The sequence below is a fragment of the Populus alba genome, chromosome 6 (genome assembly GCF_005239225.2).
Source record: "Populus alba chromosome 6, ASM523922v2, whole genome shotgun sequence".
NCBI classification, from domain to species: domain Eukaryota; kingdom Viridiplantae; phylum Streptophyta; class Magnoliopsida; order Malpighiales; family Salicaceae; genus Populus; species Populus alba.
The window spans coordinates 18,799,685-18,824,663 of NC_133289.1; the positions used below are offsets into that span (position 1 = coordinate 18,799,685).

Genomic DNA, 24,979 nt, shown 5'->3' on the forward strand with positions numbered 1-24,979 from the left:
AGAGTTGGCCGAAACTCGAACAGTCATAATTAATTAAAGGACTGATTCTATCTCTAAAAGGTACCTTTTATCCAAGTTTTATAATAATTTTTATTCAAACCATGCCTCGTCAGCAACTTGTTGGAGAGGAAAAAAGCTTTTTGATAAACAAAAAATTTGTCCTCTCATCCTACAAAAGACACCAACACATGCATCAATTTAATATTCTTGAGCCTACTTTATCTTCCTATTAATACAGGCCATCAATTGACACTCCGAAGCAATATATTCTCAAGCAACTAGTATATAGCTTCGAAGCAGGCAATCAACTTCAGAAGGTTCAAGCCTCTAGTCCCCTGGTAATAACCGTTTCTCTCTAGTGCATATGCTTGCCACCCCCACAAAATATATCTTCAAGGCATGGAGATTGATCACTCAGCTATTCAAGAGAAGGCCAGGCCTTTGACTCGTGCACGGAGCTTGCTCAAGGCCTTGCCTGGCAAGGCCGAGGCTGAGGTTATAGGGTTTGCAAAGAGCGTAAGAAAACTTGGACAGGATGACCCAAGAAGAATCATCCATTCCCTAAAAGTGGGACTAGCTCTCACACTGGTGTCCTCAATGTATTACCTGAGGCCTCTCTATAAGAGCTTTGGGGAAGCAGGAATCTGGGCTGTGATGACAGTGGTGGTAATTTTTGAATTCACCGTTGGTAAGTCGATTGATAGCTAGGGCTTGAATATTGCTTTATATTATGGCTCAAAACGATTCCACAAGTTGTCGAATAATGTATTTCCATCTTATTGTTGTTTAGGTGGAACATTGAGCAAGAGTTTGAATAGAGGTTTCGCAACATTATTAGCTGGAGCTCTAGGGCTTGGAGCTCAACAGCTGGCCAATCTCTCCGGAGAGAAAGGGCAGCCCATTGTCCTTGGAATTCTTGTCTTCTTATTAGGTATGTTGCTTACACATATACAGACAAAAGCACTTCTGGTAAGACAATCTGTATTAATCCAAGTCACTCTGGGTACTGTATGCAGCTGCAGCATCTACATTCACACGATTTTTCCCACGAATCAAAGCTAGATATGACTATGGAGTCTTGATATTTATATTAACATTCAGTTTGGTATCTGTTTCTGGGTATCGAGTTGAAGAACTCTTGGTGCTGGCAAGTCAAAGACTATCAACAATACTAGTGGGGGGGGCAATATGCATAGTTGTGTCTATCTGTATTTGTCCTGTTTGGGCAGGTGAAAATTTTCATAACTCGGTTGCTTCCAATATAGAAAATCTTGCAAGCTACCTAGAAGGTTAGTGTGGTGACTTGAAAACCATTAACTTAATTCGTTTTGTTTCATCTAGATATTATTTGAACTTCAGAGGTCGCCCTTAAAAAATAAACAAATAAACTCACAGGTTTTGGAGGTGAATATTTTCAGTCCGGTGAAGGTTCCGATAGCGACAGATCATTTCTTCAAGGATATAAAAAAGTCCTCAATTCAAAACCCACAGAAGAAACCATGGTAAGGACAGCTTCCACTAACTTGCCCTTCTGTCTTGCATGAATGCCACTAACTTATGCACTTTTGTTGACCTTGGTTGAGCGCTCTCTTTACCAATATGTATGCCAGCTTGCAGTACGATTTCTGCTGGCTGTGCTAAAGTACTAATCAATGGGTGCTCCTAAAAATTACTGCAGGCAAATCTTGCAACATGGGAACCTGGACACGGCCGCTTTGGTTTGCGGCATCCATGGAAACAATACTTGAAGATCGGAGCGCTCTCGCGTCAATGTGCTTACCAGATTGAAACTCTTAATGGCTACATTAACTCTGATAACCAAGTAATAATCTATCACAAAAAATTTCTCTGACGTTTACAGGAATAAAAGAAAATTAATAGCCAAGATCCCTGGTTTAATTCCATTAGACAAAAGGGGGCCATACCTATGATAAATAATTACTTCCTCTATTTATTACTACACTTCATAAGTATGCACGCCGCCCATAGTGTTTTGATGAAATCACCCTACAAGGCTGCTTTATAAAGATACTTCCACTAAGAGCGTCACATAGGCAGGTTCTATAAAGAAACAAATGAAAAACAAAAAGATAAATGGATTCTTTTCTTCTTTCTATAGCTTATCAAATGAATGACTAATGCTGTAAAACACTAAACATATTATGCTACTCTTTCCAGGTACCACTAGAATTCCGATGCAAAATCCAAGAATCATGCACACAGATAAGTGCAGAGTGCGGCAAGGCACTGAAATCACTGGCCTCGGCTATCAAAACCATGACTTTTCCATCCTCCGCAAATGTCCATGTGGAGAACTCCAAAACTGCGGTCAAGGACCTCAAAATTTCTCTCAAAGCTGTCTCGCTAGAGCATGATCAAGAACTTTTAGCTATTTTGCCAGATGCAACAGTGGCATCGACACTGGTTGAGATTGTTATGTGTGTGGAGAAAATATCCGAATCAGTACACGAGCTCTCTAATCTAGCACACTTTAAGAGCGTGGAACCTACTGTGTCACCAGAGAAACCCCAATTACTTCACCGAGGAGCCATAAATCCTGTTTTAGAAGGTGACAGTGACCATGTCGTTATTACAGTACATGAAACGTCAACAGATTCTCAAGAAAATGAGAATCCTAAGGCACCAAAGGTTGGCCAACGTGTAGAATTGTAAATATTTGTTACTGACAATCATGGAGCTAGACTCTAGCGTTGGACTATTTTAGAGGGAAGGGTTGATAATATTGTTAGAAAATTTTTTCCATGACTTCATGGATTCCTTTGCAACAAGTTCTACTATGAGAGCTAGAATTGGCAGTGGATTATTAAAAAAGTATTGCTCCTTCTCTTCAGCTATAAATGTGAAGTAAAAACTATCTCATTCTATTGCATCCGCGACCAGCCATCGGGTGATGTTGCGTCATTGTGCAGTCATAAGGTGACGCTGCATTTTTATGGTGAAAAGGCCCTCATGCCGCCAGTTTGGTGGAGACGCAATGTATTTTGATTGTGTTTTCTTTTCTTTATTGGTGCGATAAAAAGGATAAAAAAATCCGATATAATATAGAATTTTAAAAATTAATTTTATATTCACTCGCTAATTACAGCTTGCATATACCCACATTATTAATATATATGCAATAGACCCAAGATGCGTGTTAATTTGGAAAAGTCTTCAAAAAAATGTTTTCTTCTTCTTCTTCTTCTTCTTTTTTACCAAGTAAATCCTTGGATAGCAGCAGATGCACAGTTTTTTCCTTAGGGATATTCCATCACATACTGATCATGGACAAGTTTTAGCTTGTAATTAGTGGTATACTTGCATCATAAAGGCACACGTTGGACCCATTATGGGCAATGTTTATGAGGTTTTACTCCACTCAACCTAAAACTTAATCTTGAGATCTCAAAAATATACAATTTTATATTAATTTTTTGAGTTTTTCTTAAAATAAGGTAGTTTAAAATCTTAATTCTAAGAATAAAATAGTTTTAATCTTATTTCTAATAATAGGGCATTTTTTGTCAGGTGGATGCCATCACGTATACATGCCATTAAAATATTTTTTCAAACAAAAAATAAAAATTGAAGACAGAGAAGGCACAACATATATATATATATATAGTTTTGCTTTCTCTATATTTGTATTCTCCTCCTCTAAGTAATATTCTTTTTACAACTTAATTCTAAAAAAAAAAATCTATTTTAGAACTGGCCAAGAGACACTGCTAATAAATTTTAATTAATGAAGTTTCGATACATAACATTTGATCAATTAAAAAAAAAAAAAACTTGAATATGTAAAACACAAAACAGAATAACAAATAATACATATTGGGAGTTGAAGTTTGAGTTGTTTCTTACTCATATTCCTGTTTAAATGAATGTTCTTTTCATGAAAATGCTTGAATTTTTTGTGTTATCAGTTGATTGCGGCAATCAGATCAAAATATGGATTTTATTTGGATAATTTAGAAGCTAATACCGATCCCATCACTAAATCTTATTCTTAAATTTTGCTACTTAATCCGACTAGAATCATTTATATACAAATTTAACAAATAGGTTAAAGACATGATGCTTTTAAAAACAACCTTAAAACCTATTCTTTTCTAGAATAGTTGTTTTGTTGGCAATGGTAGTTTTCTTGGCGATAACTTCTCTTTTTTTCTTATTCATTGTTTTAAATTAATTGGTTTTTATTTTGTATCAACAAGTCTAGATCTTGGTATTTAGATCTATATGATCATGTATAGACTACATGTTTTCTCTTCATATTGGGTGTTTTCTCTTTTTGAACAAAGATCTAGTGGTTATTTCTACCTAGATGGAGGAGATTGTTACTATCAACAAGGGATGGTAGTGCAGTCCAGTCCCCATTGATTTACTGTAACTCAAACTCATCAATGTGCGTGAGATACAATTCGTTACTATATAGGTAGCCTCCATTTGGGAATTTCATAGGTATTTCTTTGTCCTTTAAATTATTGAAATGATTAGTTGTTGTCTAAGATTATCATATATTGTTATATTGTCAATTTTTTCCAAACAACAAGTTGTAATTTCTCTGGATATAATATGAATATAGTGATTTATTTGTACTTGTTTAATACTATAAATAGTTATTTCTTTATAGAAAAAGGTTAATAGGCATCATAATGGTAGCAAAGCTAAGGATTTTATGTCGGGAAATGATGAAAAGAAAAGAAAAAAACATTGACTAATTTGAAACTACATATTGAACTAATGGCTTTTATTTTTAAAGAAAGTAAGAAGCACCAAGAAGGAATAATATATTCAAATTTAGACACGGTCTATATATAAATTAAAAAATTATGAATTAAATTAAGAAGAGAGAAGAATTAAATGCAAAAATCAATATGTGATTTAATGCTTTTTGGTTAAATGACAGCTCACGGTTTTGGCACTTTCACGATAATAATAGCACCTTAATTTCTTGTCGATTAACCTTTTTTTAATAAAAAATAATTCATTTTTTTTATATAAATCAAGATGGACTTGTTTTCTCTAGATGAATATTTCATGTGATCACTATTATAATTTATTTTTTACCCTTTATTTTTAAATAAAAAATAAAAATAAATATTAAGGAGCTAAACAAAAATCAAGAAAATAAATAGGAACCAAAATAAATAACAAGGGTTTGAGTATCTCTCCAAAACAACTTTGTGATAGAGATACAAAGGATAGGAGATAAGAGATAAAGAGATAAAATTTCATAATATATACAAAGATTAGAAGAGAATGACCTATATATAGACCAGACAATCAATAAAAAAGTGATTTGAGTAAAAAAAACCAAAAAAAAAATATGCAAAGAGACTGAAAGAAGAATTCAAGAGAGAAATAAAAAAAAAAAAAAAAACAAGAGAGAAAGAGAGAAATAGAGGAAATATTATAAGAGAATAAAGAGAATTTAAAAAAAAAAGGAACATTTCAGAAAAAAAAGATAGAAAGATTAAAAAGAAAAGAAAAGGAAACAAAAGGAAACCTTTCTAAAAACAAATCACCACCCTTATGCTCCTTATTCTCTTTCAAAACTACATTATAATGACAACATCAATAACTCACACTTAGCTTTCTTTCTACATCTCTCATGACATTACCACAATATAAACTTGGCCTCCATTATCATTCCTATCCTCTACAAACCAAAACCATCCTCTCTTCTCCATTAACACTCAGGCCACCTCTCCACTAAAGAATAAAAAGGTCTCTTCACACACAGATCTTTTTTCTATAAAACATTATTTTTATCTTTTTAATTTTTTATCTACTTTATTTGTCGCCGGAGCAACAAAACTCAAAAAATAATTTAAGCATTGGAGTTTTATTCCACGGTCCAGAAGTTAGCCATAAAAAATCTATTTCAGTGTGAAGTTTTTCTTAGACTTCATCACTTTCAATCAAGACAATTAATTTAAGAAAATGATATTTTTGTATGGAAAATGTTTAAGGTAAAAGGCTAAAATATATGATGCTGCTCTTTGCAGGCACCACAAGAATTCCGATGCAAAATCCAAGAACCTACTGTGTCAGAACAACAGCTCTCTAAGCTAGCACACTTCATGGATGCGGAACCTACTGTGTCACCAGAGAAATCGCAATTTCTTCACCAGGGAAGCATAATACCTGTTTTAGAAGGTGACACTGACGATGTTATTATTACAATACGTGGGAAATCTGCAGATTCTATGGAATGTGAGAATCCTCAGGCTCCAAAGCTTAGCCAGCATGTGGAGCTGACATGCATGTAATCTAGTGTGACGGAAATTAAAATTATTAAAAAATTTTCCTATTACTAGCTAGTGCATTGATTCCATTGTGACGAGTTGTAATGAAAATGAAATGACAGAAGAATATTAAGGAAGTAGTGTTCTTTCTCGTCAGCTATGCAAGTATTGTCGGCTCCATTGGGAGTACTTAATTTAATTTATTTAATTTTTCGAGTAAAAAAAGAAGTCACCTACTCGCCGTTGAAATAAATTTGACACGGGAAAAAAATCGATCTAGCGGAAACGAGAAGAGCACAGAGTTGGGATATGTTTTGATTCTTAAGGTGGCCGGAGCAGGATTCAAACTTAAGATAGACATTTCTTCCTTTCTCCCTTGTATTTTAGGGCCAAGAGCACTGCGAGTTCTGTATAGATATCCAGAGGCTTACTTATGAACAACAAAGACAATCGAGCGTACAATAAGCAAGAAAACTAATGGGATTTGTGATCGTTCCAAATTTAATGAATCCAAAAACCTCTTCAGAAGATCTCTTTCAACATACCTGAACACAACAACCCCTTGAACTCGCTCTAGAGAAGAAGCCTTGCTTCATCGACTCATATTATGATAAGAGTCCAACTCTGTAGGCTTGTTCTAGTCGTACGCCTTAATTTATTTTTTATTTTTAACACATTCAGTCAAGTTGCTCGAGCCAACTTATTTTTTAGAAATTTTTCTAAAATCTAACGTGAATCTTCTCATTATTTTATATTAATTTCAATATATATAATTTTGAGTATATATATAACTCAAAATATTACAAGATTGAAACTACTTTTAATTTATTCTTTTCATAAAAAATAAATTAAACTCATGAATCATAAATACACTATAAATCTTCAAATACCAAGTTAATAATTTTTTATATTATTAACATTCATAACATATATATTTTTAAAGTCTATCTCTTTAAAATATTATTTTATTTTTTTTTCTTGTATAAAGTTATTGTTTGAAATATTTAAAAGTCTATATCTATCAAATGAGATTTTTTTAAAATAATTGCTATTAATCATTTAAAATTTTTATATCAAGCTATCCTTCACCTTCAACTTAAAAAAAAAAATTAAATTATTTAAACTAAAAAATTAACTAACGTATAAACAGATTGAATTTTTGTTAAATCGTGAATTTGACATCCACTATCGAGTTGTTTCCCACTAATCAAGAGCTTTGGATTTTCTGATAAGCCTATTGAGTTTGGCAGCCAGATCAAATAAGGAGACATTGACAGAAGCCAGGAGTTTTAGCCAATCCCATCAAGTTGGACGTAGTACGTACTCGTACTTTTGGCCAGTTTAATTCAACTTTAAGCACGTTTAATGGAATATCGACAAAAGGTTATTTGTAGACACGACTGGTGGTCCTAATTTGATTTCAACTGTCAATTTTCTAGAAGCAATACTTGAATCACAATTTAAAAAAAAAAAAAAAAAGATAAATTAGTTTTTGCTATGTATATAATATTCGAGAACCCAACACATATAATATGAAAATTAATGAGAACTAAAAATTTGGAACAAAGTTTGACCATTCTGCTAAAAATTAAATGGCTATAAGACCACAAATTCCGACCACGAAATTTGGTTGTATGTTAGGTACATTAGCATAAACGTGCAGCGGACATAAAAGATAAGTGCGTGCTTCATTCCATTTCTCTCTGATTATAAGATTCCCTTGCATGCACAAGATATATTAATAAATTTGAACATATAAATTTATTTAGGGTTTTCAGTGCCATCAAGTACTGATCTCTCCTTCCCCTGCTTTCCTTCCTTCAAAAGCAAAGGTCCTGGCTTCCTCTGATGACATCTACAAGGTCCGCCTCTCGAATCATTTGTTCCACTTATGGACAAAAAGTAGGGGCACCGAAACAACACTTTAAAAGGTAAAACACCGGTACAAATCGCAGAATCACATAGAATATGCGCTTTTAAGGGCATTAAAATATTGCTAAAGCATGTGTGACTCAGTGGTAGCATAAGCATGACAACTGACAAGGACTCGCAGAAGAAAACAACAACATATAGTGACTGCAATCCCGATTTGAAAGATGAACATTCGTCAGGTTTTCCAGTCTTTAAGAGTCAGCAGAGGAAGAATCAAATTATATATACTATACTATACGGGATATAATATGGATCTAAATGGTTGTTTCTCTTCTGTCTCCCATTAAAACTATCAGAAGGAGCAGTGGCTGCAATCCCATAGCCTAACCACACTCAAAAGCTGAACTTTTTACAGCATCGATCAATATAACAAGACCAACTTATATAAAGTAGACAGATTCATGCATGGCAAAATAAAATTATCAGAAAGGAAACCTGAACGGGAAGGTGACTGATCATATACATGTAATTAGCTTGAACCTGCTGGTAAGTATTATATAATTATATTCAACTACAGGTTGCATACACCATACATACATGTACAGATGGTCTGATCTCTTTTGGCTAAAGCATGTTCACAAAATATTAACACCAAAAAATCTCTTCCAAGATCCTCAGAATTCTGCACTTAGAACCCTACCACTAACGATACGAATCCAGGATCAAGTGGCTAATAAGTACTTGTATCAAAGCATCAGCCAGCTTTCTTTGACTAATCTTTTCTACTGGTGGTATTTTATTCCCTGAAAAGAAGATTATCAGTACTAATGAGCATAAATGACTTAGATTCCCCAACTGGGCATGAGAATTCTAGTAGTACATTCATTACCAGAGTGCCCAAAGCTTTTCATCTCTGTTAATGGCGATCACATGCTAAAATGAGAATCGTTTCAGTCATTGTGAACCCAATTACATTAATCTTACAGGCAAGTAAATTCATGGAAGTTTAAGAACGCACATGATGCACACAAACGGAAAAGTGAGTGGCCAGCATTACATTTTGTCTTCTTGAATCAAATTCATATTTTTCCTTTCCAAATTTTTTGATATAAAAAATCTATATGACAACAATTAAACGCTCTCTCTCCTCAAGTCATGATCTCTCTCTCTCTAGATAATATTTTGGAACCCAAATTGAAATCAAAACCAAGCTTTGCCTAATCAATATTTTCCTTTTAGTGACTTACGTTGTTGATTCAAAAATAATTTGTCTCGTCTCATGCTTTTACAATCTTTTGCTCTTCAATTTTGTGTCTTAGAAGTGTTTTGGGTATGATTTGGTGTGATTTCAATTAGTGGATATAGGGTTATCAAATTTGAGTAGAAATTTCCCTCAGCAGATTCTTCTCGAAGTGCAAAACTCGGGTCAGTAGATCTTAGGAAAACATGATAGGTGGTGTTTAATTGTTGACGTTGTTAGGGTTTTAGGTTCTTTGATTTCTTCTCTTTCTGCAATTCCAAAAAAAACAAAGCAAAAATGACATTTTCACCAATTCTTCACTTCACTACACACTCCATTCAAAAGCACAAAATTCGTTCATCAATACTGCCAATAATAATTAAAGAACGCAATTGGCAAAGAAACTTAGGATTTCATTCGCCTCTCATAATTTTGAGTTTTGAAGGAGAAGGGATTCATCAAACTCAGCCACAGAACCAGCTAATTTAAAGAGCGTATAGAAGGTTTATAAATATTTTTGAGTGAATTAGTTAAGAAAGAAATATGATTTGTGAGGTTTGGGTTGCCTGATTAAGGAGGGGGAAAGATAAGCATAGCGGAATGGGTTTTTTTAACTTAATGTTAAAGTTATAATATTTAATATAAAACTAATTTAATTATTAAATAAAATATAATGGGAATCATATAAATAATAAGATTTTTTTATGTCGGTTTAAAAATGATGTAAAGTGTTATAAATATATAAATTTAAAAGATTTGAGACAAAAAAAAAATTTAAATTGTAAGACGTTGGTTTTTTTATCACTTGTGATTCATGTAATTTAGTTACTTTTAGATGCTCTCAAAGTTATTTTTTTATTTTGATTCACTTTTATTTTTTTAATTACATTTTTTTTATGATTAATTTATTTCTTGGTTACATTTTTTGGTGTTTGATTTCTTCAAGATTAAATTTCATTGTTTTTCTATATGTTATGCTTTTGACTTAATCATAGAGTCACAAGTGTTAATTATGTTATGAATTCTTTTTTTTTTATTTAATAATTATACATTATTTAAATAAATAATTATTTTATGATTACTTTCAATTTATATTCAATTACGTTGTCTCGATCCTATTATTTAAACCACGAGTTTCTGTAAGTTTTTTTATAAAAAAAAATTTAAAACAATTGTTTTGTAATTAATTTTTGCATATTTTTTTTTTTATTTTTATTTTTTATTTTATTTTATAGAAATAATTTTGTTTTGTAAGAAAAAATAATTATTTTGAAATAATATTTCAAATATATTCGGCTATGCATATTTTTTTTTCTTTTATTTTATTAACTCAGTTTCATAAATATTTTTATTTATATTATCTTTGATTAATTTTAATAAACAAGTTCAACGGGCATATATAGGTAAATTATTTTTATCTACAGTCATCTCTTAATTTTTTCATTTTTTTTTTATTGTTAATGAATTTTTTTATTTATTTGCATAGATTATTATTAGATGTTTGGATAATTTTTTTATTTACACTTATAATTTTTTGTGTAAAAAAACATATCAAAATAACCTTTATACTCAAGTTTTTTTTCTTAAAAAAAAATACAACCTATTGTGGAGCAAATGTCAAATCAAATTTTTATTTCCCTTTAATTGTTTTTTCCTCGCCCTCATTTTTTTATATACTTTTTTTTTTCATGAATTTATCTTTTGAATATTTGATTTGTTGGAGATTCGACTTCTTACGATTTTATTGTTTCACAATTGTTTTTTTTATGAAAAAAATATTAGTTTGGTGATTATTTTTAATTTTTTTTCTCTGAGTTTATCATGATCTCATGTTTTGCATGTTATTTTTTAATATAAGGTTTTTTTAGAGTTGTTTTGTTTGTATTTAATTTTTCAAGATATTATTCTAATTTATTTATAATTTTATTTAATTATTTATACAAAAAAATTTTATTTTTCAAAATAAAAAATATTCAATTTTAAATAATATTAATGATTTGTTTGGCCTTGAGTGATTTTTATAGAACATCAATTTATTTAATCATTTTTATTTGTGTTTATCTTTCAGATAATGAGGTTTTTAGAATATGAATTTATCTTTTATTAATTTAAGTAAATAAATTTAGTTAACATAATCAAGTGAATTAATATTGAATATTTTAATTTGCATTTATCTTTTAATTATTTTTTTTATTTTTCTTCTGGTTATTACTAACAATATTTTTCATTTATTTATATAATTAGTTACTGATTTATTTAGTTAGATGCTTCATATAATTTTTTATGTTAAAAAACATTTTGAAGTAGTCTATATATCCAATATTAAAAAAACAAAAAAACAAAAAAAACAAAAAACAAAAACTGCTGCATAGCACAGGTTAAATGGCTAGTACATCTATAAAACGTGGATTATCAAAAATAAGCAAAAGCAAAAGAAAACGTAAGAAATCAAACAAACAGAAGAGACCACAGAGAAATGCCGAAAATGAACTTCCAACTTAAGAGACATTTATCATTGATACTTTCTTACATAAATGCACTGTTTATTTGCACTTGGAATCACCACTACATACTTTAGCATCTACCTGTATCTATTGAAAAGAAATAGAAACAAAATTTGGAGGTGGCCGTTGAAATACGTGTGCTTCAGATATAAATACATCAGTAATGAAAGAAAACTTTCTTCCAGCTAGCTAGTTTAGGATCTACATACTGTGTGTGAATATTATACAGGAGATCTGCGATATCGACAGTTCTATCTACTTACCACCCATAGATCGGGTTTTCTACTTGTGGAGGCAAGAGATGGAGGTCTTTACAATGCTGCTTGTCATAGTCCCGTGTCCCGGGTATGGCTCCAGTACAGAGTCTAAGAAGCTCATTCCCTGTGAGGCAATAGTGGGCAAACGCCAACCCTCCATCAACCATCCCTGACATATTAGGCGTTGAAACTGCTTTTGTGATGCTCCACCCATTAGTTTTGCTCAGTTTTACATCATCTTTTTCAGGATGCAAGACTCTATCAAGCTCCGAATACTGCATAAATCTCTGGGTGGCTGCCTCCCATGAGAGGTTGTAAATTTGCTCTGGAGTAAGAGGATGAGGTTCATTTGCTAATGCTTCCTTAACTCTTGCAACAAAGTCCTCAGATGTCTTGTAAGTCAAACAGTTGGGAAATGACCTGAAGTACTCATTTGATGGGTGGTCCGCACATACAACAAATTTTCCCATTGCTAGTGCCTCAGCAGTGGCCGTGCAGAGCACATCACTGAGACTAGGATTTATGAAAACTTTGTACCTTCAAGCAGAGAAGAAAATGTTAAAAGCCTAAAGATAGTGAAAACACAGCCACAATGATTTACTAAAACCCAAGTGTCTTCAAGAACGGACAAAAATCTTTCAAAAAGAAACAACACAGACATGCTTCATTCACTGGTGCCCTTTTACTGCCAATCACACGGCTGGAAAGTTTTCAGTAGGCTAGCTCAGAAAAAAAAGCTCTACCCGATCATTAGGATTTAGTCTCTTTTTTTCGAAGTTATAGTTCTTGAGTTATTATTAAATTTCTTCCGATTTACAACTTGCACATATGGTAAAACACCAAAAGACAGTTTCTATAAAATCCTTACCCATGAAGAGAATCATCCGCATGGTCCCTTCCTTTCAGAAAGTTGAGATTCAAATCCAATCTTTTAGCTGTAGTCTGAACTTCATTTGCATCTTCTCCATTTCCAAAAACATCTAAATTGAAGCCATCAAGATCATTCTTGTGCTTTGCCAACAAATCTATTAACTCCTTGTATCCCTTGGCCCATACCATCTTGCCTAAGAAATATGCTCCTTTTGAGAAGGCTTGCTGCCCAAGTTCACTTTCAGCTGCAACTTTTTCCCCAATTTTCAAAAACTTTGGATTCACACCATGAACATTGCAAATTACAGACTTCGGTAAATCCTGGGTGGCAGCAGAAAGGCGAAGGACCTGAAAAGTGAACATGAAATGATTTAATCTAGATAATAGGATGAACGTTTCAAAAACCAGCCATTTATATGGTTAACACTGCTATAGCAACAAAGTTTAGGTGAAGCCACCTTTAGTATCCAATGATCAGTGTATCCAAGAAATTAGTCAATTTACCTTGTGGCAGTATGCTCGTGTAACCAAGTTGTTTATGTGTTTGACAAAGAATGCTTGGAGAGCCCCATTCTTCTCCCTCTTGATATATTCTAGATAATTTGTGTGGACAACACCAACAACATGATTGAACTTCGTAGTCCAACGCTTTCCATGGTGATACCAATTCAGGTGTTCTGGCTCTTCCAGGATGGCAATGTCAGCATCTTTTGATGGAATGAACTGGGAAGTATCTCCAGCAGGTATTATGCTTCTCCTTTCCTTTGCAAACTAGAGAACAATAAGAACAAAATTATCAATTATCCTTTTTACACTTCAATACTATCAACAAGATGGTGCATATTATTATCAATCAGCTACCTTTCCGGGATAAAACGAGATCTTAAAATCAGCTTTAAAGCCAATCCTTTCCTCAAGCCAGTTTCGTATATAATTCTCCTGCTCTTCTGGTGAAGTAAAAGTGAGATTGTTAGGATAAACTAGCTCTTGATCTGACTTACCAAGCCATGGAACCAGCAGGGTAACATTTTGCTTTTCAGACTTTGCTAAATATGCTGCTCGAAAAAGTGGATTAACAGCTGTTCCAGTCATCCATGGAAGACTAGCAGTTGTGACAATTGCAACATGCCTCTTCCTATCAGACGGGGGATGCTTTGATAAGTCAGTCCAAAAGCCTCCATCATAACAATGCCCTGTACTTTGAAGAACACTGGCTATTCTTAAATCCAGTTCATCATTTGCATTCTCGTCAAGGAGGGTCGATTCTCCTGAAGACAGCGAGGGTAACAAAAGTTGGTTCTTGCGACTACTACACAAGCTCTCCACTATCTTGTCACAAACATCTGAATCATAACGAAAACATCACAAAACTCAAAAACTGCATAAAGGTCAACCAACATGCAATAAGCATGTTTGGTGGAAAGAGGAAAGGCATTAGTCACAAAAACAAATATTTGAAAGATGTGATATTAAATTAGTTTCCCGATAACAGTAGTTTTTGACAACAGTCACCATTGACAAATGGATTTACATGCTTTTCTTCAAGAGATGCAAATGGATGGTGTATCCTTCCACATCTGGTACTATCAGTAGTGAATATCAACATACTATAGAAAATCACATGAGGGTATGAGGCAGGGGTTCAATTTGCTCATAACCGTGAAACATCCAATCACACGTATGAATATCACCTCAGCCTGGTGTGTTATAAAGAAAAAACCTCGGAATGAACACAATCCACCCCATCTATTCACTATCCTCCCCCCAAACATTCTACCCTCCACAAAAAGATAGATTCTGAACCTATTACTACAATATTTCTCACAAGACAACATACTGAACTTTTTTAAGCATCAAGAATTACAATTTAGCATCCATGGTGGAACCAAATCATAGTCATCATACTTAAATCGTATCCAAAACAACCTCCAGTTCTATCCAACAAAGTCAATAGTGCCATTGGTATGAAAAATCTTAATCCGATGAGGATTATTCAAGTAAAAGCCTCCCTTTGTATTTCATTGCCATCTGGAAAATTGCAACTGGTTCATAAATTTTCCACACATAAGAGCATGAAATAAATGTAGGCCATGCCTTCTACAAAATATAAAGATCTCTTTAGGTACACAAAAGATCGACATTCAAGAATAGTCCAGCTAATTAAGCAGTATTGACAAAAATATTACATTCACAAGAGAGCACGCATGCATATAATCATGCCTTTGCACCCGGAGCGTAAGTTTAGAAAATTATAAAACTCAAGTTGCTTGCCTTTTCTGACACCAAGTTGGTCCAAGAATGGCTCAGATTGCCTGACCAAATATGCCAAAAGTTCAGGGACATCCAGTGGTGGTACTTCCTGCATCAGGCATACACGAGCAAACATTTGGCATATTTATTATTCAAGAAAAGATCTTAAAAATAACAATAAATAATTCTATTTATGTTTTCCTCCATGAACGATCAGAAAGCCAGCCAGCTTGAGTACACTGTAAATAATGGAGTCCTAGGTTAAGAAGTAGCCAAGCTTAGTAAAGTTCCAGCTTTCCAAACAGGCTCAAAGTTCAGCCTGGGCAGTCTATGATCTTCAAAAACAAAAAGGAGGCAACCTGATCAAGAGAATTAATGTGCTCTTACAATTTCAAATCAAGAAGACACCATGCGCGGCAACCCTTTGGTGCCTTTTTTTTATCTATTTGCTTTTATTTATCAGGAAAAAATAAAAATGGAAGACTAAGTGTAGTGTACCCTCCAGCTATAGCACATAAACTTCAAAATTGTTCACTAAAGCAAGGACAATCAACCTGCAATATTTTTATATTTACAACCATTAAATGACATACAAAGAAAGATTGAATTTCAAAAGTTGTAAATATATCATATAGATAGTTCTCCACAAGAATATTTTAGCAGCATGGATACTAAGTTCATTCCTCCTGTGTGGAGTGAGGACATCAGAGCCACAACTAAAACTGTCTTTTTCTCTCTGTTTTTTCCCCTTAGATAGATAATTTGATTCTGAACAATCCCAAGTAATTTACCACAGGTTTAAGTGGTCTCAACACCCAATGTCATCAATTGCTTCCAAGTGTAAGGTCACAAAATTTGGAGGGGACACTGGTTTTTAGATGATATTGGACTTGCACAATTCATTGTGACTTGAGCTTTAGTCTAATGGATGCAAAACTAAAAATGAGTCTCGCTGTCTGGAGTTAGGGGAGATTTTGGCGACAGAATGCAAAAGTATATACAGGTAAACATCTAACCTTTGACTCCTGAGGCTCCTTGTAGATTGCTTTCTGCAAAAATGCAGACAGAATGAGACTCCTTACATTGTTAAAAGAATGAATGCAGCTAATGATCATCTAATGAATATTAATGAATGCAAAATATGCACTGATGATTTCAAAACGTTATATTGTACAGTAAGTGTAAGATTCTACTAAGCTTAAGTATCAAACACCAAACCAGGGGAGAATATTTTGGTGTGCGTATGCAATCCAAAGGTCAATCTAATTCATTCTGTGGAAGAATGTCTCTATGAGGATCAACACATGTCCTACAGATTTGAAAGCAAGCCCTGCATCTATGTCACCCAGACCCAGACTACCGTATTCATGTCAGACATGTTTACATGAACTCCTAAATGAGAGAAAATCTCATAATGATTAACAAATCTGAAACTTGAACAAGCACAACAAACCAGACCGTGGTGCACATGTTGACATAGCTCTTCATAGACGAACTCACAGCAGCCAAATGGTGAACTTAAAAAATTCACACAATGAAAATAGGGTCCTATAGCTAATTATAACCTTACTAATGTCTAAATGCCATTAGGGACACCAAAGCATCAGCCTTTTTCTCATTACTTAAACACCAACTTCATCATTCCCAGCATATTTCAGCTTACACAAGACCATTACAGTCCCCCTCAACTGCTTCAAATACTTTAGCAAAAGTTTCTCCTTAAGCTAGTGTTTCAGATATGACCTTCCAATTTGTTAGTTAACCATCTTAAATATAAAAATGGACAACCAATAAACATTTGAGTAGTGCTGCATAAAGTCATCTAGCTTTGTCCAGCTAATAAATAAAGAGACCAATAAAACCGATCAACTAAAAAAGACTCTACTCCAAACAAAATCCCCAAATTCCCAAGTCTCATATAAGCAATAAAACTCAAAATCCTATAAAAACGAAATTGCTCATATTCTCATCTAAAAAACTGCTAAATAAACGAAGCCACGAATAAAAACAAAATAATAGTAATAACAGAAAAACATACCAAGCTAGACTTCAGTTTCTCCACAAACTCGCTATTCTTAAACCCACCAAATATCTCACCGAACTCACTTTTCTTCTCAAATTCCCTCAACCTCCTTTTCAAAACCCGTATTGGCTTCCATTCCCCAAATTGCTCTCCTCGTCCCTCCTTTCCTTCCCCCCAGAACTCCCTAAACCCCAATCTCCTCCTCCTATCAAGACCCACAACCCCTCTTCTCTCCTCTCCTTCCTCCTCCCCCGCCACAATAGCATTCTTTATCGCCGACAAATCAATCCCTAACTTCGCTCTCGGCCCCCACTTCTCTAAAACCTTCTTACTTATCTCCGGAGCCGAATAAACTCTCCGAATTTCGGAAAATTTTGGCCGCAGCTTCTTCACAAAATCAACTTCTGTAGGTGAAGTAGAGGATTTGAGCGGTGAAGATACAGAGAAGGATGCAATTGAAGCTGAATTAAAGAAATTTTCGATTTCGCGATCGAATGAGTTGGCTAAATTCTTGAATGATTTGGCTCGTGATCTCATGAGTTGGAGATCGGCGTCGGCTGAGTCACGGACTTCTTTCCATCCTCGTGAGATTAAAGAGAAAGGCGTGTTGTTGCTGTTGGTTCTCGTTGATGTTGAAGTGGTTTCCATGCTAAAATTTGTATAATTGGGGTTTCTTAATATGTGAAATTTTGGCAGTTAGAGAGTTCTTTCGTGGAAGAGAAACAGTGCAGATAGGCAAAGATGCAGACAGCAGAGAAATGAGGAAGGAGAGGGTTTCTTTATTATTATTGGGTTTCTTTATTATTATTATTACTATTAATAATTGTTTTAACGGTTGAGAGTTGGGGGGCGTGTTTTTAATCTGGTGAAACTACATATCAGTACTCCAATTATGTATATTATTTCATTTGGACTCTTGAGTTTGGTTACTTGGGACAGACAGATTAGGGAAATTAATGAGAAGGGATGGATAAGATTGTTTTCTTGTTTGGCATACGGTGGTGGCTAGATGCCTATTATGGAATGAAAGGATTCTTTTTTTTATATTATTATTTGGTTTTTATTTATTTATATTTAAATACAGTGTAAATTTATTTTTGTTTGTCTATTGTCACTCTTCTCCACCCTCTTATTTTATCCTTTTTTTTATTCTTCCTCCATTAAAAAAAAAAAAAAAAAAAAAAAAAAAAAACTCTTTCAAATAAGGAAATATTATCTTCTTTTTTTTGTTTTTTTGACTTGGACCGATCAAAAATATTATTTAATTGAGTGTTTTTATATATTTTCTATTTAGAGGGTAGAGATTGTTCGATTTTGGAAGTTATATACTCAATTGAATACATCTATGTAATTGGGATACTGAATTTTAATTCTCCTTTTTATTTCTATAAGGTTCTGGAATGAAGCACGTGTACGATTGAAGACGTAGGGGGGATTTTGGCGGGTGGTGACGTGGACGAGTCACGTGGGAAGAGGAGGTGGCGCGGAAAGATTGGGTGGGGTAGATTCTCTTGCGAATGATCTTGTTAGCTTATACGAATATATTAAAGGATATGCTGCGTAGGAGTCATATTGAGTTGTATACGTGTGTGAGGCTGCACGGAGGTTGATGTGTGCACCCTTCAAATTAGCATATAAATCATTCACTTATTTTTTTTGAATTATATATATACGGAGAATTAATTTGAAAAAACAATAGAAATATGTAAGAGTAAAAAAATTTATTTGAAACATCTTTATAATAAATTGAATTCTTTAGAAACTTTAATAGCTTTCCGGTCTAATTGTATTTTAAAATTTTTTATTTTAAATTAATTTTTTTTATTTTTTAATTATTTTAATAAGATCACATGTCAAGAATAATTTTTTAAAAATTTTAAATATGTTAGATAAGTTTTAAAAAATATAATACTCACTAAAAAATGTAATAATTTTAAGTTCAAAACCCAAGGCACACTCGCATATATATATATAACACAAAACAAATGTTAGAACAACTAGCACTTTTTTTAAGGATATCTAATAACTAACTTAAATGTTTAGGAAAGTTTTTCGATGCTTAATAAAATTAACATTCTCAAAATAAATCTATGGATCATGTTTTTGTCATGTAAAACATAGTTTTAAGGTAGCTTAATCAAATGTTTTATATAATTACAAAATCATTATCATTTTGTCATATGCATTTAGGTGAATTAATTATTATTATTATGAAGTCGCCACATGGCCCACTTGCGTATACAAAGAAGCAAGGAAACTTAATTTTCTCATGTCGGCAGCATTTGAAATTGTATTTTAAAAGTATTTTTAAATAAAAAATAATTTTTAAATTTTTTATTTTAAATTAATATATTTTTTATGTTTTAAAATTATTTTGATATATTGATATAAAAAAAGTAAAAATAAAAAAATATATATTATTTTAATATATTATAAAATAAAAATTATTTTAAAAAATAACCATTATTATATTTTTAAACAACCCAGCAGCAGAAAAAGAAAACAAAAATATGCAGTCTTATTGACGACAAGAACGATGAACAGTCAAGCTGTCCATTTGATGATGCTTGCTTAGACTCTTCAAAGGCAAAGATGCTCGATTGTTAGCCAGCCGAAGACATTTCCAAAAGGGTTTCGAGCTTTTCAATCACATTTTTAAAGTGTAGTTTACGTTAAAGACAAATTTGAAGACTTAAACAACTACCCATTCAAGTTCACACAGGCTCAAGTGGCTTGCTGTATCCCAACTGTGTTTGTCGGCTAAATTATTGGTATATGTTTTATAAAGGGAGAAATGTGATTTTTAAAGTATTTTTAAATTGAAAATATATTAAAATAATTTTTTTTATTTTAAATATTACTATATTAAAATTATTTAAAAAATCAATTTAATATTAAAAAAATACTTTAAAAAATAAATTATAATATAAAAATAAACACTCATGTTACCCCACCATTGTTTTGTTTATTGTGTTCTTTTTTTTTATTATTAACGTGGGTGTCCGGGCCAGTTTACGCGTACCACGACTAATCACACGGCCTACTGAACATCCTGCAAGCCCAGAGAGTAGGTAAGGCACCGCGAGGGTGACAGGCATACCGCACAGGAAGGACCTAATAGAGACAGGAAGGGAACAAACTCTCCAGCCTCATTCCCACTGGGACTCGAACCGAAGTTCGAAGGAAGGAGAGCTGCCCCAACAACCACTGAGCCAACAACCTGTTGGTTTGTTTATTGTGTTCTTCACCTTGCATGTCATGACAAAAGATCCTTATGCTTTAAGGACTGCACTGTTACATCAACATCATTGTGTAGTGTGTACACTAGCCTATTGGTTTACACTATGTTGAGAGTCGGAATATAAAAAATAAAAATTAATCACTGGTATCATGTCTTTTCAAAAACAGATTTTAATCATCAAATGAAAAATATTTTTATTTAATATTGATATGAAAAAACATTTGTGTTATTTGGGTTAATTTGAGTTAACTTATGAAATTCATAGGAGTAATCTTGAAAAAAGAATAAAAAACCTCAATCTAGAATTCACTCAATGTTAAAGGATGAAATCGATAAAAAATAATATTTAATTAAAAAAAGTAAACTCGAGTCAACCAATAAAACTCGCAATGAAAATCATGCACGTCATCATCATTAGATTCAATAAAAAAAATTTATCTTAGAGACTATTTTTAATTTAATTATATGACAATAAAGTAAAGTAATTTTTTATGAAAAATATTTTTAAAATGCAAAAAAAAAAAAGTGAGGTAAATGGTAATGATAAAAAAAAAAAAAAAAAAGAGTTGCCACATTAAGGTTAATAATTGTAAGTAATATAGCCATAATTCCAGGTCATCTTAAAGAGATATTATTGCCAACTTAGTGATGGATGTGGTGGTAACGTATTCAAATATGTGAATTGATCAAGGGGTGATATTAGAATATTGTAAGATGAACTAGAGGTGTTGTAAGGGAATCTAGAGGTGGCAAAGCTAGTATAGCGAGTAGAAAGGTTGTTAGTATATCATCCTCTTCGTCATTATCAGATATACATGTAATTTTCTAACATATTATTTGTGCTAATTCTATGGGTTTAAAAATTCTACATTTAGCCAATCAATATTTTTCTTTTAAATAGTAGCAACTCAATTTACATTCTTTCAGCATTCAACACAAATAAACTATATTAAGTGAAGAATATGAAGATCTTTAAATTGTTATATGTGTTTATGATATGGTCTATATGCATTCTATTACCTTAATGTAAACAACGTTTAAAACATATATGTTAATGGATGTATTAATATTAGTGTTGCCTCGATATATGCAACTTTTGAAACATATTGCATTGTTGATGTATTATTGGTAATGTTGTCTTGATTTTAATGTTAGTATTGCCTTGGTGATAATATTGTCTTGATGTTAAAGCAATATTTTTGTCTGAATTAATTTCATATATTAATATCATTTGTTCAACATGGACATTATAATAGTTATAAACATCAGCATTGCACATACTAAATTAACTATCACCATTAACTTTTATACTTGCAATGCTAGCCTTCATATTATGATTCTTGATCCAAACTTGATGTAACTCATTTTTCATTATATTCACTTCATCTAGTATAAGTTTAATATCATTAACACATGTAGACCCTTTCATAGTTAATTCAATTTCACTTATAAGTTTGCATCAGTCAATGAATGTGTTGTCATATGACTTATCATCATTTCTATAGAATAGCTTGTTTTTGCTAGCTTCAGACTCTAAAATCCTAACAACTATTTTTTCCAATATTTCATACACTTTCAATTCTTTAACTTAAATCAATCATAATTGTTACAACTTTGTATGCTATTATCGTGTTTGATGTAGATGAATTCATGTTTTAAATTTATGAATTTATAAAGATTTTTTTATGATAAGAATAAATGGTTGATGAGAAGAAGAGGTGTTATTTTGATGAAAAGAAAGGATGTAGGTTTTCATAAGAAAATAAGGTGTTGTTTTGATGAGAAGAAGGGTTGCTATTTTGATGAGAATATTCATGTGTTTTGGTATGAAGAAATTTGCAGGTTTTAATGAGAAGAAGCGGTGTTGTTTTGATAAGAAGAATGGGTGTTTTTTTATGAGAATATTTGTGTGTTTTGATAAGTTCAAATATATTTTTTGTTACGAAGAGATTTGCAAGTTTTGATAAGAAAAAATTGTTTGTTTTGACAATGTCAAGTTATATATAAGTTTGGGAATCAACAATTACTTTTTCAAAATACAAAACTCCAACGATAACTAGTGGCAAACTTGTAAATAATAGGAGGTTTTTTGCACTAAAAGTTCTTTAATCTTTAAATAAAAAATAATGACAAACCCATAAATAATTAGAATTTTTTTATTGTTTTTTTTTGATGTCATTTAATGACATACAAAGTTGAGGATTTTTTTTCACTAAAAAAGAGTTTAAGGTGTTTTATATAAGTTATAAAACAATGAAGGCAAACTGGGAACTAAAGTAAACTATAGGATGATCATGGTAATTTTTTTAAAAAAAATTAATTTAAAAAGATGACTAAAAATTGACCCGAGTCAACCCGAAGTAAACTGTTAAACTCGTGTCTCGAGTCATAAACCAAGTTAATTTTATAGAAAGCAAACCAAAGTAAATGAAAAAGTCTAATTATTGATCTAATAAAATGTTGAAGGATAAAATTAGGATAAAAGTCAAATAAAATAGAGTAAATCAGGTTAACCTGTTAAATTTATAACTAGAATCGTAAGGTTCAAATAATCTCATAGAAAGCAAACTGAAACAAATCATGAAGTTCAATTAAAAAAAAAAACCAAATGTGAAAGGATAAAATTTAAATTTGAAAAAATATATTAAAAAAGAAAAAATCACTATTAAAATAAATAGTATTTTATGAAGTGGTGCATAGTGAAAGCACAACTTCTTATAGTGTTTTGTTAACTAGATAATTACAATATACTAAGTAACTCATCCACCTTGAAAGGTTTAAAGTCAACTTGAATTACTGCTAAAAATATAATTTAGCTTTTAAAAGATTTTATAAACTCCACTTGAGTTGATAACATTGTTTTTTTAAAAAAAATATATTTTTTTTATTTAATCATATAATAAAAAAAACAAGATGCTTGAAAAATTGAGTACAAACCCACATGAATCTATCTTATAGAAATCTAATTGAAAAAAAATTATAAAACTCAATTCTTAACGTAGTTTTTTAATTGAGAAACAAAAATATGAAATTTATTTTTTTATAAAATAAATTAAGAAATGTATGAATTGTTAAATAAAAAAGAATTGATGCTAATTAAATATTAAAGTGAGAAGCTAATATTCATAATAAAAATAAAAGATATATGCACCTCCAAATTGTTTTAAACCGACTATCTTTTTTATTTTAAATATATATATTCATTTTATCTTAAAAGCTAATTATTGTCATTAATAATAAATAATTTTTGTTTTTATAAAAACTTTCATAGAAATTAAAACCATTTCTTTAAAAAGGTGTTTGGGAGTGTGGTTGCTGTTGATTTTCAAAGTGTTTTTCACTTAGAAAAGCATGCCAATAATGTTTTTTTTTTATTTTTAAAAAATTATTTTTGAGATCAGCACATCAAAAATATATTAATTTAAAGCAAAAATAAAAAATAAAAAATTTTCAAATTTTTTTGGAAGTGCTTTTGAAAAGCACTCTTAAACAGACACTAAATATCATGCAGCTAAAAAAATAAATTACTGTTTAAAAAACAAAGTTAATTCAAACATACAAAAAATCTATTCCACCACTATTATAATCACAATTAAACACATAAATCATCACAATAACACAAACAAACCCAAAACAACCTAAATCAAAGCCAATTTTTCAAATTCTCCTAATTATCTAAACAAACAACTTGACCATTCATATTAAAACCTCATAATTGACCAAAATCCCTTTAATTTGCTTAATAAACATGTCATTACATCACAAATTAACAAAAAACCATTCAAATTATCATTTTTTAAAATCAAGCATAAATCCTAATAAATCTAATTTTGGGGTTTTTTTTTCCTTTCAATAAAAACTCCATTAAAGGTAATAAAGTCATAGAAATCATTTTACCCAACAACAATTAAACTCAATTTAATGAGTTAAAGGTATATTTTTCCACAAGTCTACCCTTTCTTCTAAAATTAGTCTTCCCTGCTCTTGTTTCCATGCTTCCAACCCCACCCCCCCTCCCCCCTCTCTCTAGGGAAAATGGAAGAGAAGATGAGTTTTTCAAGGCAAATTGTCTCTTCAAATCGTCAACCTCTTCTATTTAATGGGGGGGGGGGGAGGAAACTTCTTTCCTTGTTTATAAAATTGATAAAATTGCCACTCATTTAGTTTTTACAAGAGTAATTTTCATAAATCTCTTGATCTGAACAAATTCTGTATATGGTTTTATTTCATTTAATCCGGGATTAATAATACTACACTTTTAGGACATGTCAACATTTATCATAAAAAAATTCAAAAAAATTATTATTTTTTTGTTATAAATCACTCTACTATATGGGAGGTTTGCTTTGACCGTTAATATTCTCTATGCACAATTTTATTTTTTATTTTATTCAAGATTCTACTTTAAATTTCTTTTGTAAAGACTTCCACCTTTAGTCACGAAAAAGCATTTTCCTTTAAATTCATT

At 31.7% G+C, this 24,979-nt stretch overlaps 2 protein-coding genes across 2 annotated transcripts; one reads left to right on the forward strand and one right to left on the reverse strand.

The window, feature by feature from the left end:
* Positions 1–274: 274 nt before the first annotated feature.
* On the forward strand, positions 275–2,987 carry LOC118027953 (aluminum-activated malate transporter 8). Its single transcript, XM_035031457.2, has 6 exons — positions 275–688; positions 791–931; positions 1,017–1,289; positions 1,396–1,502; positions 1,679–1,822; positions 2,179–2,987. Exons 1-6 carry the CDS (start codon positions 400–402, stop codon positions 2,671–2,673), a joined length of 1,449 nt encoding a protein of 482 aa, XP_034887348.1. The 5' UTR covers positions 275–399; the 3' UTR covers positions 2,674–2,987.
* Positions 2,988–11,843: 8,856 nt separating this feature from the next.
* Positions 11,844–18,068, reverse strand: LOC118027952 (digalactosyldiacylglycerol synthase 1, chloroplastic). Its single transcript, XM_035031456.2, has 7 exons — positions 17,286–18,068; positions 16,264–16,296; positions 15,269–15,356; positions 13,859–14,340; positions 13,502–13,768; positions 12,996–13,345; positions 11,844–12,664 (listed from the first exon to the last, which is right to left on the reverse strand). The coding sequence occupies exons 1-7, from the start codon at positions 17,916–17,918 to the stop codon at positions 12,130–12,132; spliced, it is 2,388 nt and encodes a 795-aa protein (XP_034887347.1). The 5' UTR covers positions 17,919–18,068; the 3' UTR covers positions 11,844–12,129.
* Between the last annotated feature and the right edge of the window lie 6,911 nt (positions 18,069–24,979).